This window comes from Danio aesculapii, chromosome 19 (assembly GCF_903798145.1).
Source record: "Danio aesculapii chromosome 19, fDanAes4.1, whole genome shotgun sequence".
Taxonomy (NCBI): Eukaryota; Metazoa; Chordata; class Actinopteri; order Cypriniformes; family Danionidae; genus Danio; species Danio aesculapii.
This window is the reverse complement of record NC_079453.1, coordinates 49475501-49495815: the sequence shown is the minus strand read 5'-3', so window position 1 is coordinate 49495815 and position 20315 is coordinate 49475501. Positions and strand designations below refer to the sequence as shown.

The 20315-nt window shown below is 35.9% G+C and overlaps 1 protein-coding gene across 1 annotated transcript; it reads left to right on the top strand.

Moving 5' to 3' along the window:
* The first annotated feature begins 11460 nt into the window (after positions 1 to 11460).
* Positions 11461 to 18205, top strand: abrab (actin binding Rho activating protein b). Its single transcript, XM_056479465.1, has 3 exons — positions 11461 to 11553; positions 13113 to 13771; positions 15664 to 18205. The coding sequence occupies exons 2-3, from the start codon at positions 13176 to 13178 to the stop codon at positions 16145 to 16147; spliced, it is 1080 nt and encodes a 359-aa protein (XP_056335440.1). The 5' UTR covers positions 11461 to 11553; positions 13113 to 13175; the 3' UTR covers positions 16148 to 18205.
* Positions 18206 to 20315: the final 2110 nt, after the last annotated feature.

Sequence of the window (20315 nt, the reverse complement as noted above, 5' to 3'; positions counted from 1 at the left end):
ATCACATAATCTATTTTCAATTGTTTTATGTAGAAAACATCTTTTAATTATGATAAAACAGTATTTCACGTATATTTAGAAATTCTGTTTAATTCTGTTTACAGTTGAAGTCAGAATTATTAGCCCCCCTCTGATTTTTTTTTCTTATTTTTAAAATATTCCCTAAATGATGTTTAACGGAGCAAGAAAATTTTCACAGTATGTCTGATAATATTTTTTCTTCTGGAGAAAGTCTTATTTGTTTTATTTCGGCAAAAATAAAAGCAGCTTTGAATTTTTTTAAAACCATTTTAAGGTCAACATTATTAGCCCCTTTAAGCTACATTTTTTTCTCGATAATCTACAGAACAAACCACTGTTATACAATAACTTGCCTAATTACCCTAACCTGCCTAGTTAACCTAATGAACCCAACTTAGCCTTTAAATGTCACTTTAAGCTGTATAGAAGTGTCTTGAAAAATATCCAGTCAAATATTATTTACTGTCATCATGGCAAGGATAAAATAAATCAGTTATTTAAATATAGAGAGATTTCTCAAATGTTGTGTGGTATTTTTAAGCCGATAGTGTAATTGTTGGTGTAGAAATTTAGTTACAGGAGAATATACAGTTAGAATATTGTTACAGATATAAAGTAGCTTCCATAAATATTTAATAGGCTAGAATAAAAAATACTATAGGCTATAGACCTGTAATAAGTGCCCTGTATGAATAAGTAATTTAAATGTAAGCTATGTAGTGGTTATAGAAGTTAGAGTCACAACTTATGTTGATGATCAAATAAATTATTTTTAATAAATCGAGAGTCAAGAGAAATGCATAGTTTTTGTTATTTGTTATTATTATTGTTAATATTGTCAAATTTACACACACACACACACACACACACACACACACCGTCTCTGACAGCAGGGAAGTTGAAACAATCGAGAAGTTTAACGAACCGCCACATAACTCCTTGTGAACATGTGCAAAAATGTAAACATTAAAGCCGTGTTTAGGATATTCCCATTAGTAAAGCTTCTTCATCTGAATCAAGCTCATTTTAGCGCGAGTTCACTCATTCTTCCTGTCAGTAAATGCGCGCGAAATTGACGGAAGTGATTTCGGCGCGGGCATTTTCTTTCAGTCCTCACGGTCATTTTACCGCCACCGATTCTGAGTCACGTACAAAACTAATTTACCGACCATTTCGTGTAATTATGGGGCTGGTGCAGACAACAAAACACAATCAATAACGTTTATAGCAGCAGAGCTTCATTAGATTAGAGACAGATTTAAGGTGACATTGTTGACTTTGGAGCGTCCACTCAGGTAAGGAAGAGGATGTTGATCTTATCTGCCTTTTCTCACTTTTAATTTCTCTGATTTCCATGTCTACCACTGTTTTCCCTCTACAGTGCAGGCAGGTATTTTTTTATTCATGGTTGGCAGCAAAAGTTGGGCGGCTACTCCAAAAACAATATTGTACAATATGATTCTCACAGTACAAATATTCTGTAATAACTACGAATAAAACCCTGGAGGATAATTCTTCAAAATTGTTACTTTCAAGGAAAAAAAGCTATTTTGACGGCAATGTTTTCCACCATCTGCAAATATTTTGAAAACCCAAAGCTTCATTTGTAAAATCTAGAGCAAAGTTCGGTCATAAATGACACGTTTTTGTGTTCTTTAGCAGAATATTACATTTGAAAAACTCTTTAGGTTCATCATTTCTTAATATTTTTAAAAGAAACCATTTATTATTTGAACTTTTACACCTTTTGGGGTCTTCAATGTGGCAATAATTGTTTTATAATTAATTGTAATGACTATATTTTTATGAAATGTTCTTAAGAATGAAATATGATATGTACTTTGGAAGAGTGTACTTGCATTGTGATGATTATATTGTCATTCTGGCACTGTATAATGAGTGGCATAAAATGGTCTTAAATTGACAATAATATTGTTTATCGCAATATATTTTGGTGTAATATTTCATACAATTAATTATGATCAAAAACAGACTTTTACCGTTTAATCTACAGTAATGTATGTATATAACATTTAAATATATGATGTAAACAGCATAAAAAAGGCCAAATAAAATATTAAATAAGACATTTAATAGATTTTAATTTTACCGTCATTGAATTCTGTATGCTATACTCAAGATTTAACATTGAAAGGATTGTTACTTGTATGTAAATTTTTTTTATTTAGTTTTTATTGTTATTGTAAATGTATGGCTGACTACATGCTGGAAAAAAATCATTAAAAAATTAAGATTGAATTACATGTGATCTTTAATTTAATTTTTTTTATAATCATTAAGCGGTCATTTACTGTATGTGTTTTCATAAAGTAATTGATTAATGTAGTCTAAGTTTAACCATTAGAAAAAGAAATGGACATTTTGCCTTACCAAAAGAGGACATTTCTATAGAATGACCCCTTTACCTCATTTTTATTTATCAGCATTTAAGACTTAATGGTGCCTTTAATCAGAGACAGATTACCACATCATAAATCCTATTTCTTTGCACAGAATGATACACAAATCAGAAACCCCAGGCCTTGGGATAGTGCTGCGAGCCGTACGTCTGCTCAATTAACTGTGATGGCCAAACAAAACAAGCTCAGGAATGGTTTTAGACTCAGAGGAATTGAAAGGCAAGCAAAAAGTCCGGGAAATGCGACACGCACCAGCAGGTACAGGTGCTCTTACTCTGAATCAGGACCCTCTGGCCTGCATTGACCAGGAGAAATTTAAAGCCCAGGCTCATTGGAAATACATGCCCAGGGCTTCGTTTTTGCAAACCATGAAAAATACTTTACACTGGCGACGTTTGCTTGCAGCTTGTATATACAAATCCACTGTCCACTGTATTGATGAGGCTGCTGTTTACATTTTTGTGAAACTCAAATACGCTACTCCTCTACGTTGTTTCATATGTCATCACATGTCCATCTGTGATTGTCGTACATATATCATCTGTAATTAACTGACCCAACTGATAATGTTTTCTAAAGCGAATGAGAAGACAAAAGCTCATTGCGGCCATGTACTCTTACCACAACTTCACATTGCTTTTTTACCAGGTTTCTGGAACCATTCTTCACCAGACTTGACTTGCATCCCAAACATGACATCATACAAGGTAAGCTACCAAACAAACTGACCGCACCATAAAAATACAGAGATATTTCAGATCAATTTCAGATCAGCATATAAAGTCGCCTTGAAATGAAAGTTAATATTGTCCTTTTTTTCCATACTGTGATGTATATTCAATTGAAACAGTCTTGCAATTAGTAAAATAATGTAGGTGTAGGGTGGTGCATGATTTTTTGCTTTTGGAACTGATTAGATCATTGAAAGGCATCGCTAACAAAATAAAGGAAGATTGACGAATGGAGGAAAGCAGGGCAAAAACAAGACACACCCTGATAGCCCCACCCTAAAGGACTGAAAGCCCCTTGCAGAATGAACGATAGCCCCGCCTTAAATGATTTAAACCCCTTTACAAAAGGATTGATATCCCCGCCTTAAAGGACTACTAGCACCTCCCAAAATGATGGATCACCCCGCCCTAAATGACTAATACCCCTTCTCAAAAGGACTGAAAGCCCCTTCCTAAACGACTGATAGCCCTGCCCTAAAGGATTGATATCGCCTCCCAAAAGGATTGATATCCCCTCCCTAAAGGACTGATAGCCCCTCCCAAAAATAGATGCCCCGCCCTAAATGACTTAAAAAAAAAACACCCTAAAAGACTTATAGCCCCTCCCTAAATGACTAATAGCTCCTCTCAAAAGGACTGATAGCCCGTCCCAAAAGGACTGATAGCCCCTCCCAAAAGGACTTATATCCCTGCCCTAAATGACTGATAGCACCTCCCATAAGGACTGATGACCCCGCCCAAAATAAATGATAGCCCCGCCTTAAAGCACTAATAGCGTGACCCTAAAGGACTGATAGCCCCTCCCAAAAGGACTTATAGCCCTGCCCTAAAGGACTGATAGCCCATCCGTAAGGACTGATAGCCCCTTCCAAGAGGACTGATAGCCCCTCCCAAAATGACTGTTAGCCACTCCCAAAAAAACTGATAACCCTGCCTTAAAGCACTGATAGCCCCACCCTAAATGAATAATAGCCCCTCCCAGAAGGACTTATAGCCCTGCCCTAAAGGAATGATAGCCCCACCCTAAGGACTGATAGCCCTTTCCAAAATAACTGATAGCCTGTGCCAAAAATTACTGTTAGTCTCTCCCAAAAGAACTAAGCCCCACACAAAGGACTGATAACCCCTCCCATAAGGACTGATAGCCCCTCCCTAAAGGACTGATACCCACGCCCCAAATAATAGATAACCCCTCCCAAAAGGACTGATCATTTCGAGTAGGCAGGAAAGGTTATGTTATTTGGTAAAAGATTATGAGGGCAAATAAAATAATTTTACAAAATAATGTGATATATCCTTTAAAACAAGCACTACTATATAAATATAAAATTAGAAGAGCAAATTTAAATAAAATTTATGAAAAAGATAAACTTAAAGTTGTTTTGTGCTATTTATTAGGTATTTTATATCCTTTATTTGTCAATAATGTGTTCCTGTAAATGTCAGAAGTGTGAAAAGGAGCACATTTTTTATCATCATATTGCCCCATAGCGTTTGTTTTACCCAGAAACTGCAGGCAAATATATGCAGAGGCACGTATTTGTGGTTTCGCAAAAATGTAGCACTGGGCACATATTCCCAATGAGCCTGTGTTGGAAATCTGTTGGCCCAGATGGACGAGGGAATCACTGGACCATAGGTGTATAGTGCAGACAGCCACACCAGACGTTTGGGTAGTCAATTCACACCTGGTTTTTAGGATGAGGTACCCATCCATACCAATGATGAATGCAATAAATCAGCTGGAATGGGAACCATCTGAGGGTTGCTGTAGGACAAATGTTTGCGGACTAGATGAGTCAAATGAGCTATTATGGAAGGAATGTAGTAATCTGCATTGAGGGCGAGTTGTGTTTCAATTAGCGTCTTTCAATTCAAATGAAGTTGTGTTTTCTTTTTGAGCTTTCCTGAAAGTCATGAGGTCATTTATGTGGCCGCAGTTGGAAACGCAAAGGGAATTTGGGGCTTTGACTTTTGACCTGCATTGCAGATGAACCCCATATATCATTGGTTCTGGATGATCTGCATTTATCTCCACATCTGCACATGATTGCGCTCTGCTCCAGTGATACTTGGCATTTCTAAAATATCTCCTAAAATACTTTGCACCGTCCAATTCATCACAGTTAGCTAATTAGATGCTTTTATCTACAGAAAACACATTCAAGATTATCGTTTTATCACAGATGACATATATTAGAATGGAGCAAAACCATAATGACTATATTACAGCTTTAACATGATTTGTAGAAGACAGACATTAAAATGTCATCCAGTGTAACTAGTTTATAAAGCAAAAAATCAAGTGAGGCATGTTTAGAGCAATTGATGTTATTTGACTATATTTAAGGTCCACAGTTTGGCCACAAAATACTCATTAATTGTCATCTGAAATCGATATATGTTGACACTAATCTTCAAATTTATTACAGTATGATTTAATGTAGCTTGATAAGACGTTTGTCATATAATGTCTTAGATCTGCTGTGCATATAGTTACAATAAACATTATTTCACATTAACTTTATTTACTTATGTTAATTTTATTTGATGCAGACACTAAGATGTTATGTCTTGATTTTGACCTGATTCTGATTTTGATCTGTATTTATTTCATATGTACTGTCGCATAAATGTTGCTTAAAAGCTTGGTTAGAAGCATATTTTAGAGTTCTTAGCCTTTCAAAATCTAAATCTATTGTATTGACGCCCTCTGCTGGTGACTCAGCGCACTCACACCTCACAAACACCAACATGCCCTATTTATATTAAGCATGCATCTTTTTTATTTTCTCTGTACAGTTGATTCACATGCATGTTATTGATTATAGCTGAGATTTGTCCTAGTTTATGTGTAATAATTTTAATATGATTATTTCACATTTATTCTGCTTTTTCATATGCATTGTCACCACAGCGGAATGAACCGCCATATAGTAACATTATCAAATTAATAATAAATTATACATTCATTTATTAAATTTACTTCGTCTTAGTTCCAGATTTATTAGGGTTCTCCACAGCGTAATGAACCTAATAAAATATACAGTAAATGAAAAATAAATGATAGAGGGGAAAATTGATAAAAACAGATTATACCTCTAATAATTATAATATGTACAAGAATAAAAGAGTGTAGATTATTTAAATAAGACACATTAATTTAGACTAATTAATTCTTATTATGTGGATTGTGTACACATTTTGCAGCCAGTTTAGAATAGAATATAGCATTTTTTTTCATTAATTAATTCATTTATTTACAGGGCTCGAAACTGCGACTGTTTTGGTCGCATATGCACCTGAAATTTTATCGATGCGACTTCAAAATATTTTTGGGAGGATTTGTGCGAGTGCATAAATTGTTGCCGTGTGACCAGTTTTCACTGCAAAATGTTCCTGCATGTGCCTATTTAGGACACATTCACGCAGAATGCATCTTTGCAAAAAAATAGCAAACGCAGTGCTCAGGAATGGTTTAAAACAGTTGACATGTTAACTTGCTGCAGCAAACAAAGCCCGCAATGCTTGCCCGGCCTTCAAGCTCTTCTGATTGGGCCACTACTCTAGAACAGAACGTGAATGAATTGATTAATATCGCCTGTCAGTCACTCAGTTCAGATGACAGGGAGCTACAGCCGCGAAAACATAAAGGTCTGGAGACAAGAATCAGAATCAGTTTTATTGCCAAGTGTGCTTCACACACACAAGGAATTTGTTTTGGCTACAGAAGCTTCCAGTGTACATAAAGTGACAAGTGACAACACAAAATAAATATGAAAAAATTAAAATAAAAATGATGAACATTAAGAATGAAAATAACACTGACAGATTTTGTTTTAGGAACCACCTAAAGTTACAAATAATGACACATCTGATCAGTGATCATCTAGTGAATGTTAATCCACCATTTACACTTTTAAAACAGTGGATAAAAGACTTCCATTGGGTTAAAGTCTGCTGTGAAAATGACTAAAGCCATTCACTGTAAAGCCGGTGGGATGAAGTTTTCAGGTAACAGCGTTTGCCATTTCTTCATTTAGAAACCGCATTCACCATCGCAAAAGAGCATGCATTCACTGAGATTAAACTATTGCAGCTCATGAAAAAACTGATATTGCTAATAAGATGGCGTATGCAAATAATAAGTAATATGTCAATCTCATGTGTGCAATATCAGACAGCACCCATGAGAACACGGCACAGTTATTTTTTTAAACTCAGCTCATCTCATGAAGCAGTGTGTGCAGGGCCGGGGGCGCATGCAGATTTGTTTTGATTAGAGTTGATTTCAAATGCAATCAATCTGTTAATATAAAACTTGTAGTAATGGTCCGTAATTTTTGGTGGGTGCGCCAAAATTTTTAAAGTTAGGAGCACCGGTGCTATCAAGAAAAAGGTTCATTTCGAGCCCTGATTCATTCATTTTCCGGCTTAGTCTCTATTTCAGAGTTTGCCACGGTGGAATGAGCTGCCAACTTCAGCATATGTTTAAGCAGCTGACGCCCTTCCACCCGCAACCCAGTACTGGGAAACACCCATAGACTCTTATTCACACACAGATTCATGAACTACAGCCGATTTAGTTTATTCAATTCCCCTATAGCGCATGTTTTTGGACTCTGGGGGAAACCGGAGCACCCGGAGGAAACCCACGCCAACACAGGGGGAACATCCACACAGAAACACCAACTGACCCAGCCAGGACTCAAACCAGCGACCTTCTTGCTGTGAGGCCACAGTGCTAACCAGTGAGCCACCGTGCCACCTAGTAATTTTTTTTATAGTCATTTAAATTAAATGTCTCACTCTCATGGTTGAAAACAGTCTCATGTCAAAGTGTTGTTGATTGTTTTAATCAACGATTAATAAAATCAAGGGTGTTGAAAGATCTATTACCTTTTAAAATGAGTAAGTGTTGTCGAAGAGTATTGTGCTGTGTTTTTAATATGAATGTAGTGTTTGCCTTATAATGTTTTTCTAATAGGTTAATGTATGTTTAGTTAATAATTGTTTATAAAGTTTAAAAATTCTCTCTCTATATATATATTCATAGTTGATGTTAGGGTTTTCAGTGAGCGTCTTCTACTCATGCACACTATCACAGCTCTGCACATGTGACTGACAGACAGCAGCTGCCTTCCTACTATTAATAATGCCTCTCAATGATATCAGAAAACAAACAGATAAAACATGGGTGTCATGCATTTAAACCACCTCATAGTCAAATACACTGAATTTAAAAGCATGCACTTACACTATCTTCTGCATGTCAACACAAATCTGTGGTATATAAAGAGTTTGCAGTTCAGCTGCACTATATTTTTGTCAAATCTTTCATGTCTTCACTTGCTGCCAGATGCAGTGAAAGACTATCTGCTGTGCACGTCAGCAAAAACTATTCAGTCTCCTTCAGGTGTACTTACTAAAGATGATCTACTTCTGTTTTGGACAGAGCGACTCCTTGAGATTTCTTTATTTAAAAACATCATTAAGTTTATTATTTAAATGTATTATACTTGTTGCTACATGGACTATACAGAAAATGTATTATAAAAATATTATTATACATTTTATATATAATATTATAATGCTATTAGACTATATAATGTTATATAAATATTATATATATATATATATATATATATATATATATAAAGTATATATGAAGTATAATGTTATTAGATTTTTACTTGATGTGTTGTTTCTTTATGTTATGAATTTATAATTAGAATAATGGACAAAGCAAATTTTGCCAAACGATGTTGATATTTGAAAACACAGAGATAAACGCCCATAACCCACAGGCCCCGCCTTTTTTAATGTATCTACTCTATTTGGATGACACGCCCATTCCAGCTGTTAACCTGCAAGTGTTTTGGATCGTTTTCTGAATATTGCTCATTACACAATTAATTTCTAAATGTATAACAAACAAATTGGAAACTAAAATTACAAGCTAAGCAAAGCTCAAAGTCTTAGTTTATTTAATTTAAAGCTACTTATTTATTTGCATTATTCATTTTTTATTTGATTTTATTTGTTTTAAAATTGCAATTTGGTTTTGGTGTTGCACTGTGACCGCATAGCAAGAAGGTCACAGTTTCGAGTCCTAGCTGTGTCAGTTGGCATTTTTGTTTGGAGTTTGCATGTTCTCCCCGTGTTGGCATGGGTTTCCTCCGGGTGCTCCAGTTTCCCCCTCAGTCCAAACACTTGCACTATAGGGGAATTGGAGAAACTAAATTGACCGTAGTGTGTGTGTGTGTGTGTATGTGTGTGTGTTTCCCAGTACTGGGTTGCAACTGGAAGGGCATCCGCTACGTAAAACATATGCTGGAATAGTTGGCGGTTCATTCCACTGTGGTGAACTCTGATAAATCAGAGACTAAGCCGAAGGAAAATGAATGAATGTAAATTCATTGAATGAATGTAAATATGTTTTTATTTTGCAAAGAAATTTGAAGCATTTAAGAAATAATAAAAGAGCATGTTTACATTACATTAACATGTATTTGTTTAGCAGAAGCAACTTACAAGTAAGGATTAAAAAGCACTTCAAATCATCAGAGACCAGCAGTATATAGATGATATGACAAGTCTAAGTTAGTAAAAAAAATAACCCAATTATAGTTTCAACATAATGCATTTCAGAAGAAAAGTGTCTTCTACAGGTGGTTTGTCAAGCCCACTCACCTGCATGAAACACAGTAGGGAATGCAAGATGCAAGGAACATGAAGTGTTGTAAAAGTGTCGTGTGCATATAGAGTGGAAAGTGTGTGCACACTCAGAATTGTACAATGTTTTCCCAAAAAACTGGGGTCAAAAAGGTGTCTGGTGCATATGGAGAGGAGAGGTTTTCCTAGAGGAAAAATTTCATGCAAATGCCAACCTTACGATGAAAAAAAAAGTTTTACCAAAATAGCGAAAGCATTTCTACATTTTCTGTGTAGAGCAAGTATCTTACAGTACTTTAAAAATACTTAAAAATGTCTCTGTCAGTGTTTTTAAACTATCATATTTCATTTACTAAAGTCACACAAGTGGCAATTTCAAATCTGTCACATCCATAACCAAGCTTTTCCGCATTAATGGAAAAATGTCAAATAAAATAAAATCAGTCATGTTTGTCCCATAAAGAGGCGACTTTTATCCTTTTGATGAGCATTATTTCTTTTGGGTTGTGCAGTTTAATTCACAGAATTTCTACAAAGTATGTTGTAGACTGTAAACTTGCAGACTTTTTTGGTCACAACACGTTTATTTCCCTCATTTAAAATCTAAAACATGTTTACATATTGATATTGTCTGATCCCATAACTCGCCAATCAATACTGAATTTTTAAAACCTCATTTCCCGCTGACATTTGAGCGCTGTTGAGCACGTTCTTAAACAGCACTGATTTGCCAGCCATTGTGTTCACATGTTTAACAGAAATGACTGTGTATGGCCGTGAAGGTCATCAGTTCACCGAACCCACCGCTGTTTACTGAGTGTAACCACAGATACAGGAACACTGGAGCGTTTTAAAGTCACTTCGATCAGCTGGTTTGTGTATAAGCTGACACACGAGCGATCCGCTGATGAATTGCAGCTCTGAAACACTCCAGTGTCCCTGTATCTGTAGTTACACTCATGTTACTCTGTAAACAGATGTGAGTTTGTTGAACTGAATTTTAGTATTGATTGGTACCGAATTCCAGTATCGTGCAACCCTAGTTTCAATATAATGTTAAGATATACTTTCTGTGTGAATTTATGTTTTAATTTTTTACTGCAAATTTCACATCCATAACGCTGGAATTGCTGACGTGTTAATTCTATACGGTTTCATCTCATTTTGTTACATCCCTACATGCTTTCAGAGCATTTTCCCCTCTGATTTGGCATTTAGATTTGTACTCAATAAGTTCTACAGAAATGCATTTACCATAGGCACTGTTAAGGGTATAGATGCACACCATCCACAGTTGCATTGGCAGTTTACCAGTTCACACACTCCTAATTGATCTCAATGAAAAGACTAAATCAATTTAATGCACGTTTCTAGATAAGATGCCCTGTGTAGCTTTCCACACATTTGTGCCACCTAGGAAAAGCTTAGCACTTGCTGACATCTTTACCCTGTTTACCCAGATGATGGCCACCGTCTATGATGAAACACGATTCCCCACCAATCCCACAGGTCGGGAAGCGTCAAGGAAAGATGAGCGGTGGAAATGCCAGGCATACTTTCCAGTGCCATTTAGGGTTGGTGTACCCATTTCAAATGCACTAGTGTCTAAGGGAGTGCTCATAGTCTAGAATTTACTATAGGGATCACAACAAGGTGCACTATAAAAGCCAAACAGAGGATTCGAATGAGGAAAGAAATCCTTGGAGGTAAGGCTGCATGATATTGGAAAAATCTGATATTTTCTTTTACTGTAATATATATTGCGATATGAATATAATTTCACCAGATGATTTAAATATCTCTGTTTGGAAAGGATGGTCAAGTCATTTTTTCTTGCAGTGGATCTGCATACAAATTAATAAATTGCAAGCAAAAATAAATAAACAATCGTGTTTGGTTAAAGTGCTATGATTTTCTAGGGAGTCTATCAGTCTTCAACTGAGTCTTCAAGTACAGAATTTCATCCAAATGTAAAATAGCACGGTTATCATTGCATAAATAATAAAAATATATATTTAATAATATCTTATGTCTTTAATAAATAATCTAATCCTGTGATGTGACTATTGTAGATACGCACATTGTGATATCGATGCTCAAACTATATATTGTTCCCCCCAAACTGGAGGATATTTTGTTTTACTGCGATATATATTGCGATATGAATATAATTTTACCAGATGATTTAAATAGCTTTATTTGGAAAGATTTCATTCATTTAGATCGGCTGGGATGATCAAGTCCCTTTTCTATGCAGTAGATCTGCATACAATATAAGCACATAAAATAAATAAACAAACAAACAGTGCTTGGTTACAGTTGCATGGTTTTCTGGGGAGGCTAAAACTATTAACAAGATATAAACATCCAAATGTAAACTGAATGTATTGAACACGTCATGTTATTTTCCTGGGAATAATATCTCTAAAGGAGCTGTTGACAGTTGAACCAGATTTTGGTAAAAACCCAAACAATACAAACATAAAAATAAAACAAAACAATCTGAAAAACGAGTTATGTGTAAAGTGCTGAACTACTGAAATGTATTTAATACTTTATATACAATTATTTTTTGGTGCTGCAGCTTAAAGACACCTCTCATATGGAGAATGGAGTCACATGCATAACTCAGGTGTGAGTTTTTCACAGACTTCAACAGAGTGTCAAAATCTTGATGCTTCTGTGGGTCTCGTCTATGAAATCTGAGCTTTATTTTCTATTGGATTCGGATCAGGTGATTAGCTGAGCCATTCTACAGCTTGGTTTTCTTTCTCTGAAAGCCTTTGAGAGTTTCCTTGGCTGTGTTTTGGATCTGAAATGTCCACCCTGGTTTCATCTTCATCCTCCTGCTAATGTAGATGTTGGACTGAAGCAGCTGATATTCATTTACACTGAGGAAGGGCAGAGGGTTGCTGAAGAACTACTGAGAGATTCAGCTGCTGTCTGGGCTTTCACTGGCTTTCTACACCTCTATTTTTTCATGTGTAAAACACGTTTTCACTGTATAATTTCAGTTTATTGCATATAACTTCATTTGTAAACTAATTAGATTTGCTTTCTTTGCATATATGGATTTATTAACGGCACCTTTAGAAATATGTTTTCCGAAATAAATGGTGACATGTTCAATACTTTTTTCCTGACTGTATAAATAAGTTGTAAAAAATTATATATAATATATTATATATAATTATATATAATATAATATTTAATAATATCTTTTAATCTTTAATAATAACCCAATCTTGTGATGTGACTATTGCAGATACACATGTTGTGATATCAATGCTCAAACGATATACTGTTCAGCCCTAACTGGACGTAAACAATGTCAGCAAGGAAGCCTTCAGCGAACAAGAACATTAAAAAGCTGCGTACTATAAGCATGGTGTGCAGCATAACACGGAGCTGGCAGCAATGGGTGAGCGAAAATGAAGATAAACAGTCCAGCGAGCCCAGCGGATGGGCACCATGTTATGCAGGAGACCCCACAGATGATAAAAAAGAAGCAGCGAAGAACAAACTCTCTCAAAAAGCCCTACAAACCACTACAAGTGAAAATAAGGATAATGTGGAGCCCGCCGGAGAGTCGCGCATCAAAACCACACATGTTGTAAAAACTGTGACGAGGGACGTTCAGGAAAGGAGTGCAGGAATTGACTTTTTGACTAAACGTATCTGTAAGGACCAGGTGACAGATGAACTGGACAAGATGCTGAACAAGAAAGGGTCTCCAACGCGGCGCCGTAAATGCTCTAATATGGTTTCGGAGCTGACGCGGGGCTGGAAGGAAATGGAAAAGGAGAAAAAGCAGGATCATGGGGATAATGAGGATACAGGAACCAATCAGGAGGAGTCAGAGAATAACAGGAGCAATGAACATACAGAGTCTGCGGTCGCAATCAAGAGATCCTCTGTTCCTGGGTGAGTTCTGGACTCCTATTAACATACAGCTGAAGTCAGAATTATTCGCCCTCCTGTGAAATATTTATTCTTCGCAAATGATAATGAAGCAAGGAAATTTTCACAGTATTTCCTATTATATTTTTTCTTCTGGAGAAAGTCTCATTTGTTTTATTTCGGCTAGAATAAAAGCAGTTTTTAATTGTTTCAGAACCAATTTTATTCGCCCCTTAAGCAATATTTGTTTTGGATTGTCTCCAGAACAAACCACTGTTATACAATGACTTGCCTAATTACCCTAACTTTACCATAATTAACCTAGTTAAGCCTTTAAATGTCACTTTAAGCTGAATACTAGTGTCTTGAAGAATATCTAGACAAATATTATTTGCTGTCATCATGGCAAAGAGAAAAGAAATCAGTTATAAAAAATATTATGTTTAGAAATGTGTTGACAAAAATCGTCTTTTCATTACAGTTTTTTACAATCGCTATATTTTCAATACATTTTACAAATCAAAATAGATTTATATCAAGGCAAGGGTGTCCAAACTTGGTCCTGGAGGCACGTTGTCCTGCTGAGTTTAGCTCCAACTTGCATCAACACACCTGCCAGGAAGTTTTTAGTATATCTAGTAAGAGCTTGATTTGCTGCTTCAGGTGTGTTTGATTAGGGTTGGAGCTAAACTCTCCTGGACACCGGCCCTCCAGGACCGAGTTTGGACACCCCTAGTTTATGGTAACAATAATAGTAGCATTGTGAGAAAGTTGCAATCTTGAAAGTACAATGTTTACATTTTGCATTTAGCAGAATTTTATGTTGGGCCTGAAATAACTAGTTTTTGATAATTTGTTTTAATATTTAATCAAACATTTGATCCAAGTTCTAAATATATTGAGAATTATGATCACATATAAATGAGCAAGTTTTTCAGTATATATTTTAAAATAGAAAGCTGGGTTGCCGTAACTCAATATTGGGCCATATGCACATCTAGTGTTTTTCTGCCAATGAATAGTTCCGGTGAAGGGTTTTGGTGGCTATTTTCAATTTCGGTTCCTTTTACAGCGTCAACATTGAAATATAATTACAATACATTCAGCAGTTAAATAGACTTTAGCATTAATTTAGTTGTTCAAGCGTAAAACCAGATGAAAGAGCGTGTAGACCCTAGCGCGGTCAGAAGCAGCAGGTGAGCGCATAAGCTCCTTTGAAAACACTGGGGTAAAATAAACTCATATTTTAAAGACAAGGCAGGGGGGAAATGTAATTTAATGCACTGCTTCTTGTCAGGTGTGAGACCCCCAACATGTATCAATCAGGCAGTGAAGATCACTGATTTTTAAAGAAATCAGACCTTAAAAGGGTAATTTTATAATGGAAAGATCAAATTAAAAGTCTGTGTGCATATAGCTCATTGGGTCAAGGTTTGGGTTAATGTTTTCAATTATATTTAAAATACACATTTTAACCTATATATTTAACCCTTTTTGTCCATAGTTGGCAACACATTTGATAAAACCCATGCATTTCAGCAATATTTTCCAATAATACTTTTTATGTTTGTTTATTTATTTATTTATTTATTTTATTTTTTTTATTTTTTTATTTTTATTTATTTATTTTTTTTATGTATTTATTTATTTATTTATTTTAGGTGTAATTAGTTGAAGTTTATTTGAAGTTTGAAGTTTTCACTTTTTAAAAATTTCCATATAGAAAAACATGCATTAAAGATGCTAAATAAAAATTAAGCTATTAATAATTTGTTGTTAATACACCTAATTTGTATTAATTAGGTGCAACAAGTTGAAATAATTTGAATTAAGTTTTCACTTTTTTACAGTGTACGATATAGAAGTCTTCAGCAAATTTAGTTACACTTTTAACTCTATTTCTAAAATCTTTTTAGGGGCAAAAAGGACATTGAAGATGCCAACAAAATAAACAACTTGTCCAAGAAATACAGCACTGTGGGCAACTTAAAAAGCCGCTGGCAAAACTGGGCATCAGAGCACACCATCAATCAGAAGCTGAACCCCTTCAGTGAGGATTTTGACTATGAATACTCAATGTCGACGCGTCTGCGCAGGGGCGAGGAGGGATACGGGAGACCGAAAGAGGGCAGTAAAACTGCAGAAAGGGCCAAACGTGCTGAAAAACACATCCACCGTGAGATAGACGATATGTGTTTCGTCATCAGGACCATGGCGGACCCCGATCCAGACGGCTGCACCAGAGTGACATTTGGAGAGCTGTTCGACAGATACGTGCGGATCTCCGATAAAGTCGTCGGAATATTAATGAGGGCCCGGAAGCATGGAAAAGTGGCTTTTGATGGGGAAATGCTGTGGCAGGGTCAAGATGATCACGTCATTATTACTCTGTTAATATAGACTTCATTATTCTTTCGTGATGAACGGAAAAATGTTGGTATTGAGTATATGCTGAAGAACTTTTCATTTTCAGTAACACGGTGTTGTGCTGAGAAATGCACCCCTTCTATAAAATGCACCGCTTCTGAAATGTGCATCTATTAACTTAAATTGATGCAAATGTTTAATAATACAGTTATAACACTAATGAGAGTGACTGAGGTGAGTTTCATGAATAGAACCCTTCCTTTACATTAGATATATTTTTATAAATAAATAGATTGACTTTTAAAACAATACAGATGAGATTAAGTGAAGCTAATTGGTTAATCTGTGGTTTAAATAAAAACAACAGCAATTATATGTTTTCCATGTAAATGTTTGTTTAAAAAAAATTTTAGGAAAAAATTTTGTTTAAAAAAAATTTTAGGAACAAGCTCATTACATCAGTCTACACCACAGTCAAACTTTTTTATTTGACATTTATTTGGAAACCTAGCGCTTTTTAAAATGTGTTTCGCCTCTTGTTCTTGCTTTATTCATCAAAATAATAATCATATTATGTTTTAATCAATTATGGCCTTTGATTTTTTAAAATGTAGACAGAGAATGCTACTGAAAGTGTATGAGATGGGTGCTTTTCATGACAGAGGTGCATTTATCGGCACAACACCAGCTCAAGCGCTTCGCTGAACCGTTACAAAATGGTTGTTGTCTTTAAAACTCTGTAATCGTCACTGCCTGATTGATATATGACATAAAGTGGGTCTCAGACTATACAAGAAGCACTGCATTGTCCCATGCCATGTCTATAAAATATGGATTTTTCCCCCTACTGATATGGAAGTTTATCAGTAGGGGGAAAAACACTAGCTTTGGTCTAGGATTCTGATATTATGATAATATGGATATAAATATCATGGGTTCACTGTACGGTATTGTGATTCCTGCTCTAAAATTAGTTTTATTTATTGTCTGAGTAAAAAAAACAACTGTTTTTTCCCCATTGAACACAATATATTTCATTTTAAGAAACATTTATAATATTTTGGAACAGTTAACATGTCAGGCTAATTAACTAAAGTAAATCTATTGACTTCTGCTGTCCTCATTAGTCATGGTTGAATAAACATAGGTTCATTAACTAATGGAAGCTTATTGTAAAGTGTTACTGGATTAATAATATTACGGCTCTACATGTTTTGTAAATTTGCAGTATGTGTACTGTACTGTATGCTTTACAGTTTGCAAGTTTACAGACAGTTTTCTGAGCTGTCTCAGCTCATGAGTGTGTGTGTACAGGTATATGTGTTTTGCAAGGACACAAAGTAGTATAATGAAATAGGTTGCTTTTAGGTGGCTGTGTCCCATATGGCTATGGAGAGTCCTTCTAAACCATGTATACAAGTGTGTGTGTGTGTGCGTGCGTGCGTGGGGCACGTCATGATTTTCCCAAATATGATGTGATCCTGGACTAACATCTATGTTGATCCTGGAACATAATTTTTTTTGGAAAATGTAACCCATACCTATTGCCTACTCGTAAACCTAACCATAACTGTACATTATTCCCAAAATCAGAGAGGAATAATAGATGGATAACAATCATGCGGAAGTGCATAAACCTAACCATAAGCCTAAACTTAAACCGTTGATTCTGATTGGCTGATTGGAATGTTGTTTCAGGATAGATGTTCATCCAGGAACCTGTCCTACTTGGTGAAATCAGGTTGGCGGTATGTGTGTGTGTTGTGTGTGCGTATTTTGCATGACATGGCGTGTTTATTGCGTTTGTGTGTACACGTACAAAGTACTTAAATAAGCTTAAATGATTCAGATTTTGGTTGTTGTTTCTAGCTTTTGCATTAAGGCTGTACAGTAAAACCAAAAAGGGTTGGAAGATTATTATTATTTGTACTGTAAGTGACACAGTGTGTCATACTGTAAATTATCCAGAAGAGGGAGCAGGTGCACTAACACCACCGTTTTCCCTTTGCCATGTAGTAGCAGGTATTATGAAACTGGATCTGAATTGAGTACATTTTGTACTTTTAATAAAATGCAAATATTTAAGCCAAACATTCAGTGATTGATTGTTTTTTAAGTAGTATAGTCCATACATTAAAACAATAATCTATACCACATATTCAATCACAGATATTGTCTTTCAAGGTTTTGAGGAAATATGGAAGCTTTCAACTTACTAGAGGATACAAACCGTTTGTCGATCCAGGATGATTATGTAAAACAAAATGATTTCATCTTTCAAAATATGTAACATTCACCACAACAAATGCAGAAATGTTATGAAATGCTACGTCCATTTGTAGTGAGTTTTTGCTTTTGTGAACAATACTTTGTTACAGCAAAGTGAGCAAACTGATAAGTAATGCCAAGTATTCCATCATTTGGTTCGGACATTTGTCTGGAAACCAGAAAGACAAGAGCTGTCTGTAATCTACAGGAATGCGGATCAAAAGTGATTACAGGAAGTGTTGCATCATGAGATATAAATGTGGTGTAAAACTCTATACCTGGACCTGTCAGAAATACGAGCTGTGTCTCCATTTGAAGGTTTCAGTAAATGCCATTCACCTTATTTTGCAATGTGAAAATAAGCTGTTTATTGCGGTTGTTTTCAGACTTTACGATTCATTTGCATGTGGGTAAAAGACTAGGAGTAATACATTTAATTTGAACAACCCTTAGTGTGTTCATAAAATACTCTTAAATTAAAATAACCCAAAAAAAAAATCTTAAAGGAAGTTCAAAAGACGAAAAGGGATTGTTCTGAGCCACTGACTTTATATATGCAATGGTAAAGTCTCACATTGCTAGTCTTAAGGTGAACAATAAATCCATGTAAGTTAATCTACTGGGGGGGTATTCAATCTTGTGGTAATCTCTAAATAAAATCTGACCATTTTCACCACTCTTGAATGGCAGTTCTTAAATAAAGTCAGTTTTAATGGATTGGTCAAAATATGCTTAGCTACACCCCGCCAACCTGATTTGACCAAGTAGGACAGGTTCCTGGATTAACATCTATGTTGATCCTGGAACAACATTTCAATCAGCCAATCATAATTAGGGAATTCTGTTTATGTTAAGGGTGCAGTAGGTAGGGCTGTCGCCTCACAACAAGTAGGTCACTGGTTTGAGTCTCGGCTGGGTCAGTTGGCGTTTCTGTGTGGAGTTTGCATGTTCTCCCTAGGTGCTCCGGTTTCCCCAACAGTCCAAAGCCATGCGGTACAGGTGAATTGGGTAGGCTAAATTGTCCGTAGTGTATGAGTGTGTATGGATGTTTCCCAGAGATGGGTTGCAGCTGGAAGGGCATCTGCTGCATAAAACATGTGCTGGATAAGTTGGTGGTTCATTCTGCTGTGGCGACCCCGGATTAATAAAGGGACTAAGCCAAAAAAGAAAATGAATGAATGAATGAATGTTTATGTTTAGTTTAGGCTTATAATTAGGTTCATGCACTTCTACATGATTGTTATCCACTTATTATTTCTCTCTGATTTTGGGAATAATGTACAGTTATGGTTAGGTTTACGAGTAGGGAATAGGTATGGGTTACATTTTTCAACAAAAATTATGTTCCAGGATCAACACAGATGCTAATCCAGGTTCTTCACATCATATTTGGCAAAATCATGACATGCGCCATACCCCTCAAACCATTAGTTTGCTGTTAATTCCCAACCCTCCAAATTTTATTTGAGTTGAAAATAGATGATCATACTGCAATAAACCTCCTTTAAAATGACCTTTGATCTACTTTTGATCTACTGATGATTTCAGGAAAATGTACTTCACTTTAAAAATGTGACAAAACGTCAAGACAACAACTGTTTTTATGTTGCTTTCAAGAGTTCACACGTAGCTCATGATTTATACATAGATTGTTTGGCATGCTGAAAGCCCTCAGAGAGCCCTGAGCTCAAGGGATCCTCGGGCCCAGGGCTCCCCCCTTTCGCAGGGCAAGGGGAAATTGAGCTCAGGTCGATCTCAAACTCCCCTGCCGCTAAGGCCAAGGTGAACTTCCTGAGAGTAAGACATTAGAAAAAAGATTTAGGCTTATTTTATCTATAATATTGAGCATATTTGAATGGTGGGAGGAAACCAGGGAACCTGGGGAAAGCCATTGCAGACACAGGGAGAACATGCAAACTCCACACAGAAATAC